This window comes from Notolepis coatsorum, assembly GCF_963971535.1.
Source record: "Notolepis coatsorum genome assembly, chromosome: 4".
In the NCBI taxonomy this organism is placed as follows: Eukaryota; Metazoa; Chordata; class Actinopteri; order Aulopiformes; family Paralepididae; genus Notolepis; species Notolepis coatsorum.
In genome coordinates, this window is record NC_140168.1 from 7,880,340 (window position 1) to 7,890,869 (window position 10,530).

A 10,530-nucleotide genomic window follows, 5' to 3' on the forward strand; every position below is an offset into this window, starting at 1 on the left:
TCTGATTGACAAGCTAAAAGCAATTGGTTTTGATAGTCTATCAGTGAGCTGGATGCAATCCTACCTTGAGGGGAGGGAACAGATGGTGGAGGTAAACGGTACCCTATCCCCCCCCCCTCACAGTGAGCTGTGGTGTTCCACAAGGAAGCATACTAGGACCGCTACTGTTCCTAATTTATGCAAATGACATGTCGTCAGCTTGTGACTGCAACTTGTTCCTGTTTGCGGACGACTCAGCCCTGCTGGTCTCTGACAAGAACAAGTTACAGGTTGAAAAAACCCTCAGCTCGGAACTAGGCAGAATCTGCATATGGCTTGCTGATAACAAACTATCATTACACATGGGCAAAACAGAGTCCATTCTCTTCGGTTCAAATAACAAACTCAGCAAGACCGACGGCTTCTCGGTTACAGTGGGTGACAATATTGTAACAAGGAAAGATGAAATTACCTACCTGGGTTCCATCCTAGAGGCTAATCTCTCCTGTGACAAAATGGCATCCAATGTAATAAAAAAAGTCAACCAACGAACTCGATTCTTGTACCGGATCTCCTCTCTGGTAAACAAGAATACCCTGAAGACTCTGGCAGGAGCACTCATTCAGGGGTACTACGACTATGCTTGCACCTCATGGTACCAAAGCACCTCAAAGGCGCTAAAAACAAAATTACAAACATCTCAAAACAAACTGGTCAGACTACTGCTTGACCTTACTCCCAGAACCCACTTTGACAACCTAGGATGGCTTAGAGTAGACGACAGAGTACAGCAACTTGCAATGGGCCTGGTCTACAAGATACACTACACGACCAAGGTACCCATGTACATGTCAAAATACTTCCCAAAGGTCAGTGAATACCACGATCACAACACCAGAGGGAGCTCCACAAATCATGTTAAACCCAGATTCGGCTCAAATAAGGGACTAAGCACGTTTCGCAATTATGCCACATCAATGTGGAACGCCCTACCCAAAGCTGTAAAGGAATGTGGATCACTACCCACTTTCAAAACCTCTCTCAAGGGACACCTACGGGAGACTGCAATTCAACACTGGCCCCTGTAAATATCCTAACCCAACCCCCTCCAATGTACAGTAATTTACCTAGTATGGTTTTGTCAATAGTCCAATGTACAATTTTGTTTGTTTGTACAGTGTCCCCCCCCCCCCCCCTCAATGTACAGTTTTGCTTGTTTATACAGTGTGCCCCCCCCCCCCCAACCACCTCCAATGTAAATTACCCAGTATGGTTGTCAATATCCCAACGTACCCAACCCCCCCACCCAACCTCCTCCAATGTACAGTTTCTACGTCAAATGTATATACTCCCTTTTCTTGACTCCTTCTGTATCACAAACAGTACTGTATTTGCAAATCTGGTATGTCATAAATGTATAGATGTAGCAGTACTGACTATCTGTATGTCATGTATGTCATATATGTCCTGATGAATTGAAAATGGGGGACCCTGATGTAAACAAGACGAAAGTCTTTCTCTGGTCTGCATCCCCTTAACAATTGTGTGTATTGAGCTGTACTGTATTGTACCCATTCTGCAATCTGTTAATAAAGTTTTCAATCAATCAATCAATCACTGCCACACTACAGAAGGTTAACCTTTCACTACCACACTACAGAAGGTTAACCCTTTCACTGCCACACTACAGACGGTTAACTTGATTGATTGATTGATTGATTGATTGAAAACTTTATTAACAGATTGCAGAATGGGTACAATACAGTACAGCTCAATACACACAATTGTTAAGGGGATGCAGACCAGAGAAAGACTTTCATCTTGTTTACATCAGGATCCCCCATTTTCAATTCATCATAGAAAATAATGTTATGAATGCCCGAAAACATTTGTGATGTCACAGTATGATGTCATAATCAAACATTCTAGAACATTTGTGTATCTATTCAACAATTCTCTCACAGCTACAGACGGTTAACCCTTTCACTACCACACTACAGAAGGTTAACCTTTCCTTATAATACATTTACATTTAGTCATTTAGCTTTTAGACTTACAAGGCAAATACTTCAACTGCCACAACAACTTGCCACAAGACAGAGTCATTGCCATAACAAAAGAGCCTGATGCAAGGTGTTAATGTCCCCAGAGAGAGGGGGGCCATGGAATACAATGCATTCTGGGTAGGGTTGTAATTGATTAAATCACAGGTGTGAACCTCTCCACAAGTTCGAAGACCATTCATCTCTGAATGCGTTTACTGATATACATTTACATTTACATTTAGTCATTTAGCTGACGCTTTTATCCAAAGCGACTTACAAGTTCTGTACGACAAGTCATCAGGAAGGGCACAACTCTATCAGCTGAGCAACAATGTTCATCAAAGTGTTAGTGCTACAGTGTAGGTTTATTAGGACAAGTGCATGACAGTACGGTTAGTTAGGGTGATTCATAGGATGTAGCTTGAAAAATATCCCACCAAAATGTTCAAGTGATGGCTTATTTTTAAGGTATGAATCTGTACTTTCACAATATGTAAAAAAAAAAAAAAAAAAAAAAAAGAATTGGACCTTACCTCAACAGGTCCCGCGCCCCCATGCCCAGTCACATATACTAGAGAGGTGGGCGTGGCTAGGTGAATGGTAGGTGCATGAAAAGTTCTTTCAACGAACGCCCACAGGCGCGAGCATAGTCCAATAGGCGAAGCAAGACGCTTTGCCAGTAATGACATAACTAGGATTATAACCTTTGATATACAGGTGATAAACATCAGTGTTTCTACACTCCTCATCGACCGACACCCACCTGCTCCAGATAAAACCCACAGCTCGTACTGAAGGAGTAGGACTAGCTTTAGACAAACACAGGAAGGACTAGTGTAGAGGAGCCAAAGCTATATATTTAGGTTATGGTATATTATATATGAATGTTTATGTTTCTTTTTATATCCTTACATTGAAACGGCATTAGGAATGTTGATTGGATTTAGATAAAGTCATTGAACCGTCTTATTTGTCATAATAGAACATTCTAGAACATTTGTGATGTCACAGTAGGATGTCATAATAGAACATTCTAGAACATTGGTGAAGTTTCATAGCCGAATGTTCTAGAACATTGGTGATGTCATCATATGATGTCATGACTGAACGTTTGTGTATCTATATATATTCAGCAATTCTAACTGCCAGGTCAGTGTGCATCTTGAAACAGTGCTGAGCAGTACTGAACCGATAGACTAAACAGCATAGATTTTCGGCTTTCCAGTGTGGAGGAATCTTCATGTGTCGAGTCGGCAGTGATTTGGAGACTGGGAAAAACAGTTTTCTTACCTTGTAGTAGTATAACGGGTACGTCCTAGTACCCGTCACGAAACTTCGACCATGCCTCGAGTGGGAGTCGAACCCCGAGCGTCTGCTCCGGGGCCAGTATAGCAAACCGCTGCGCCAAGAAGGGAATTCCCCTCTAAGCGCTCGGTTTATCTGCCTCTGGGGAGTGAGTTTTACACACTTCTATGTGCCGTAGTCACACTATCACGGCACATATCCGTTACATTCACCCCCCCTAAACTCACACCACCCAAGGCATCCGGGTCACGGCACCAGTATAACGGGTACGTCCTAGTACCCGTCACGAAACTTCGACCATGCCTCGAGTGGGAGTCGAACCCCGAGCGTCTGCTCCGGGGCCAGTATAGCAAACCGCTGCGCCAAGAAGGGAATTCCCCTCTAAGCGCTCGGTTTATCTGCCTCTGGGGAGTGAGTTTTACACACTTCTATGTGCCGTAGTCACACTATCGCGGCACATATCCGTTACAGTAGTAACGTGAATATTTAGGAAAAAAGCTTTGGGACCGCTTCTGTAAAGAAAGACTTCGCTGTGGAAGAGAAATAAACCATTTTGATATCTTTGTTTTACACTGGAGTGGCTGTGGACATTATTTGTCTTTATCAACGCACATACTACTCACGAGTAAGCAACTTTAACCAGTAGAATGGAACGTCGGCCCTCATAACTAGTGATCAAACAGTGACTTCAACCAGCTGCTGACTGAATCTAAGTAAGTTTATAACTAAAGTTAAAGTAAACTTCAGGGAGCTTTCCAGAGGAGGGAGTGTTACTGAGAGACAAAATGGCAGGTTCTGAGGTGCTCTGCAGTCTGCACAGAGAAGAACTCAAGCTCTTCTGTCTGGATGACCACCAGCCCATCTGTGTGGTGTGTCAGTCGTCCAGAAAACACAAGAGCCACAACTGCTGCCCCATAGAGGAAGCTTCGGAGGATCACAAGGTATGGCAAAATCATTATTATATTAATTTATTCAATCTTTAATTATACTCAATAAATACACAGAGTAAACATTGTTGTCACGTTGTTAATGAATACAGAAACATTAGACAATCAGAACAATTAGATGGGATTAGATTCAGACACTGATGTTGGAGTTGATTTATATTTGTCCACAACGTAGGAGGTGTGGGAATCAATGTCAGTGTGAGAGTCAATGTCAGTGTGGGAGTCAATGTCAGCGTGGGAGTCAATGTCAGTGTGGAAGTCAGTGTCAGTGTGGGAGTCCAGGGTGGCCTGGGTGGCAAACGTACTCCAATCCGTGTGTTGAAACCGGTGCTGCAGCACAGAGTCCTCAGACCTACATCTTTCAAGTGAAATACATCATGAATGAATGAATGAATGAATGAATTCCATTGCAGAAGCAGCTCCAGGCTCCACTGAAGACCTTACGTGACAAGCTACAGGCCTTTAAAGAAATCAAACAAACATGCGTCCGCACAGCAGAACACGTAAAGGTACTAATATTCTGTATTAATGATAAATTATTTACTGTAAGGTTGCAGCTGCACTCAACCTACACACAGTAAAAATAAGTGCCCTATTGTACATTTGTAGTCCATTGTGGGAGAGACATGATTTTTAACCCCCCTACTGTATATTTCAGTTTGTTAGACAGTAAATTATAACACTACCTTATGCATACTGCACCTTATGTGACACTGTGAATACTGTATATTTAGTTAGATAGTAAATTATATTGACTTATTTCCTTTAACTTATTTGTTTACACTGCTTCTGTTGTTTTTACTACCTGTACCCCCCCCCCCCCCCCCCCCCCACGGGCGTAATTGTGGGGGGGGGGGACACAGGGGACATGTCCCTTGCATGTTTTCAGAAGGCAGTTATGGTCCCCTGCACTTTTTTACCGTCTAAAACAATGTTACACGATAATAAACAGAGACGCGACGCGGCACTTGGACTAGTGCACTGCAACCTTGCCCAGGCCCGACGGGGCCCGGCCCGGCCCGGCAGGTTCGGGCTGGGTAGGGCTTTTTTTTTAATAAATAATTCGGGCTCGGGCTTTTTCGTTTTTTTTTTTTTTTTTTTCTCATATAACTAGGGTTATATGATAACCTTCGTTTTAAGATTCGCTTTCTCTTTTGCGCCAGAGAAACATTTGGATGTAATTACTGCAGCGCGCAGGGAGAAGAACTCAGGGGACAAGTTCAGCTCGATTGGTTGTGTTGGAATATAGCCAGTTGGCGAACGTTTTAATTTGTTCTTGGGATGTATGTAGCCGGTTTTGTTAACAGTGTTCAACGCGTTGCTGACGTCGTGGTGAGTGATATGTTTATTATTTGCTGGGTCGCGACTCGCTACCTGTTTTGTTGCTCTGCTCGAAATCTGATTTCTGTTTTCTGTTTGTTTGTTTGTTTGACTGAGTAGGCTATTGTGTGTCGTGTGTGTGTGTGTGTGTGTGTGTGTGTGTGTGTGTGTGTGTGTGTGTGTGTGTGTGTGTGTGTGTGTGTGTGTGTGTGTGTGTGTGTCAAAGAAGATTCTATAGCCTTCAATACGTTTTGAGGCTGATGTGTGAGTCAGTCTATATAAGCGAGCACTGGGAGAGACTGCATTGCGAAACAGGCTATGTAAATGCTTCTTAGTTTTGTTTATTTATTACGTTCATATAAAACCGTGTTTCGAATATTTAAAACAAATACAAAAAAAATTATATTTTAATAATAATAATAATAATATTTTTTTTCTGGTTTTCATGCAGGCTAGGGCTTAAAATATTATTTACAGTCGGGCTTATTTTCGGGCAGGGCCTGAAGTTCACGGGCTCGGGCAGGGCTCGGGCTTTATTTCAAGGCCCTTGCAGACCACTAACTTGGACCACACGGAAAACGGCTGCTTGTTCCATCTCTGAGCTCAGGTCTCTGATGACCTGAGCCATTGTCATGCAAAGACACTATCCTCAATAAACTCCAATATGTCCAAAACTCTGCTGCCCGCATGCTCACCTCCACCCGTCGCTCTGATCACATCACCCCTGTCCTCCACGACCTCCACTGGCTTCCAATCAAATACAGGATACATTTTAAAATACTACTCATCACATTTAAAGCCCTCAACAACCTTGCCCCTCCCTACCTGTCCGACCTCCTCCACCGTCACACGCCCACCCGTCGCCTTAGGTCTGCAGATGCCAACCTCCTGACACCTCCCACGACCAGGCTCCGGACCTGGGGCGACAGGGCCTTTGCTGCTGCTGCCCCCTCCCTCTGGAATGCCCTCCCCAGCCATATCCGTGATGCAAACACCCTGACATCTTTTAAATCAGCCCTCAAAACTCACCTTTTCAATCTTGCTTTTGACCTCTAATTCTGTCGGTGTTATTTTATTTTTATCATGTATTATTTTTGTTCTGTTTTTTGTTTTGCCATAGTTTGTCTCTCCTGCCCATGTAAAGCATCTTTGAGCACCTGGAAAAGCGCTATATAAAATAGATGTATTAAGACAAGGTGAGCACCCGGCGAGGGACGAGTCGCATCTTTGTGTGCACGCGCTAAGTACCGAGCACAGCTGTCTTTGCATAACAACAACAGCCAGGTGTGCTCAAATACATAGCACCCCTCCCCTGAAAGTTTGGTGTGAAACTGAACGATGGTCTGTGTGATTGCCATAAAAAATAGGGAAACAATGTCCAGGCACGCACTCCAGGTTTTTCCAAATTTATTGGCAGCCTGTAATCATGACGTTTCGGTGTGAACACACCTTCTTCAGAATGGCTTGCATGCAATTTATGCATGCAAGCCATTCTGAAGAAGGTGTGTTCACACCGAAACGTCATGATTACAGGCTGCCAATAAATTTGGAAAAACCTGGAGTGCGTGCCTGGACATTGTTTCCCTATTTTTTATGTATGATATCAGAGGTTACAGCATGAGTGTCAAGTCTAGTGAGGTGAGCGCGTTCTACTACTTTTTTCACTGTGTGATTGCCATGAAATGCAACAGCATTGCTTGGTCTCTGTGAAATATCTGTCTATGACCTTGTTGTATTTAAAAGCCTCTAGCCTATTGTTTTATACATTGTAGATAATAAATAGCATGATCTCTCTCTCTCTCTCTCTCTCTCCTCTCTCTCTCTCTCTCTCTCTCTCTCTCTCTCTCTCTCTCTCTCTCTCTCACGTTCCGAGACTCGTGCAGCGTTATGACTTGTCATAAGTGAATTGTATATAGAAACATCTCACCAAAATTGACTTGCACAACTGATTCATTTTTATTTTTTTATCTACAACCTTACAGCCACTGACCACGCCCCACAAATGTGTCCCCTCCACCTGTACCCCTCCACATGTACCTGTTTATTGCACTGCTGTTTTTATTGGATTCTATTATATGTTGTACCACTGTATTTTATTGGATTCTATTATATGTACCACTGTATTGCACATCGTCGCAGGCAAGACCAGCCGCATTTCATTGTATACCTGTATGCCGTGACAATTAAAACTCTTGACTTGACTTGACTTGACCATTGAAAACTAAATTATGCCCTTGCCCCCCCCCCCCCCCCCCCATCTCCCATGCTGCTATGATGCCTGAATTTCCCCAAGGGGATCAATAAAGGAATATCTTATCTTATCTTATAATCTCCAGGTCCAGGCCCTGCACACAGAGAAGCAGATTAAGAAGGAGTTTAAGAAGCTTCACCAGTTTCTCCACGAGGAACAGGAGGCCAGGGTAGCTGCACTGAAGGAGGAAGAGGAGCAGAAGAGCCAGACGATGAAGGAGAAGATTGAGGAGCTGGACAGAGAGATGTCAACCCTTTCAGACACAATCAGAGCCATAGAGCAAAAGCTGAACGCTGAACACGTCTCCTTCAGGGGCGGATTTAGGATTGTAGGAGATCCGGGGCTTAGCCCAGATGGGCCCCCCCTTTTTTTTTCTTTTTTTTTTACATTTTTTTTTTACCTTTTTTTACATTTTTTTTTTTTATTATTTATTTTTTTGGTAGTCAATGGGTGGTTTGGAGGGGCTCAGGCACGACCCCCTCCACGACAGATTTTTTTGAATTTAATGAACCTGTATGTGCAATTTCCTGCAATATAGAGCCTTCAATCTTGACCAATAAAGCTGCTCTTTTCACTATAAAACTCAGTTAACCATAACGTAGTTATGGTTAGATTTATATATTGGGGGGGGTATATATCATATTTTCCATATAATCAAAAAGTGGTGGAGCAAGATTATACCTTTGCTCCCCCAAGTTCAATAGTGGGAGAGCAGAGATGCTCCGAATGCTCTTATGGCCAGGCGTCTATGATTACTGATACAAAGTAAAATAGTGCAGTGCAATAAAATAGTTAGTAAAATAGAATAAAATAATGCAATAGTGCATTGCAATAAAATAGTTATCATCGTATTTAATCGGGAGGCCGGTAAGGAGTGCATTACAGTAGTCGAGTTGGCTTGAGATAAAGGCATGGATCTGGTTTTCAGCGTCCTTTTGATTTATAAATGGCCGTACTTTAGCTATGTTTCTAAGGTGGAAGAATTAAGTTTTTGTCAACTTGTTGATTGTGATTTAAAGCTTAGGTCTGAGTCTACCATAACACCAAGACTTAACTCACTCAAATACAGTTAGCAGCTGGATAGACCACAGATGGAAATTAGCTTCTGCTAAATCTGGTGCAAACATATTTTCATGTAACAATGATGAATTGTAAAAAAAAAAAAAAAAAAATCATTTTTTTATTTTTTTTTTATTTTTTTTATTTTTTTTTAAATAGATTCTGGGCTTTTCAGAATACATCCGGGGCTTGAGCCCAGGTAGCCACCCCCTAGCTCCGCCCCTGGTCTCCTTCCTGCAGGTCAGGACTGGTCTCTCTTCAGTTCATAGGGAATGATGCTGAGGATGTTTAGTACACTGTAAAAACTGGGATTGGGGTTCATTCATATTTATTAAATAAGTATTAGTAACCTTTATACAACGGCATGCAAATTTCTCGATTCTGATTGGCTGAAACAGTCCATTTACACGTATGTATTGCGATCAGTCCACGCTTGCTGGCCCAGGACCCGCCCACAACCGAATCACATCACATCAATCCGCCGGATCACAAGAAGGTGGACAATAATCTTTACAAATGGATATATTGATAGCGACTAAACGACTAAATATCAAGCGATTCTGTCACAGCGAATGTCTTAGTCGTTTAAACAATGTTGGATGATGTAATTGATGGGTCTTGAATCATTCTGTAACAAAAGAAAAATCGCGGATTGATTGATTGATTAATTTTCAATTTTTTTTTCAATTTTTTTTCCTTTCGACTGTCAGCGCTCGCTCTAGTCTCCACCCACCGCCACACACCCCCCCCCCCCCCACACACACACACACACACACACATGCACACACACACACACGCACACACACGCACACACACACACACTCTGCCTGCAACGCGGGGGATAGTCAGACTGAGAGAGAGCTGGGTGCTGCGCTGTTCTAAGTGAGCATGGCCTATTGAGTTGATTGATTGATTGATTGCTAATTTTATTACTGTACGCTTGGTTTCCAACTGGTTAAGTTTAGGCCCTCTACAGTAGGTTTAAAAAAATAAATAAAAGAATAGGGCGAAGAAAACGTTTTTTTCCTATAGGGCAAAGAAAAGCTTTTAATTTGTTTTACCTACTTTCTATAGAATCATCTAAGAATGAAGTTCTATGGAAAGTAGGTCTGCATTCCCTTAACAATTGTGTGTATTGAGCCGTACTGTATTGTACCCATTCTGCATCTGGTAATAAAATGTTCAATCAATCATTCCAATAATACACAGTTGGATGTGTTAGTTGGTTGGATGCACTTCCGATCTGCTTCCACATGGAGGCAAATTGTCTTTTTTGTAGTTGTGGGAACTACTTTTTCTGGCGGATGGTTTTTTCAATAAATCTTCGATTAATGTGTGTTTATTGTATAGAAATAAGGTTGGATGAATGTGGCAGTTGTATAAAAGCTTTACACCACTTGCAGTCGTGATTTGTGAACAATAAACCATGCCTAGGGGGATCTAACGACCCTCGGCTGCGCCTTGGGCCTAACGACCACCCCTAGGCATGGTTTATTGTTCATAAACCACTCCTGCGCGTGATGTAATGCTTAATTATACATAATAAAAAAGACTATGTGCCGTTTGAAATAGAATTGAGCTGAATTCAATGCATTTGAACCATTTATGAATTGCATTTTACACA

At 42.4% G+C, this 10,530-nt stretch overlaps 1 protein-coding gene across 1 annotated transcript in view; it reads left to right on the plus strand.

Moving 5' to 3' along the window:
- Window positions 1-4,114: 4,114 nt before the first annotated feature.
- LOC311227637 (zinc-binding protein A33-like) overlaps window positions 4,115-10,530 on the plus strand; it is a gene marked incomplete at both ends in the record, with an annotated part of 9,033 nt that continues 2,617 nt past the window's right edge. The window contains 2 exons of the mRNA XM_084313359.1: window positions 4,115-4,270; window positions 7,933-8,175. Of these exons, the coding sequence (XP_084169485.1) occupies window positions 4,115-4,270; window positions 7,933-8,175 (399 nt within the window). The remainder of the gene's footprint in view (window positions 4,271-7,932; window positions 8,176-10,530) is intronic.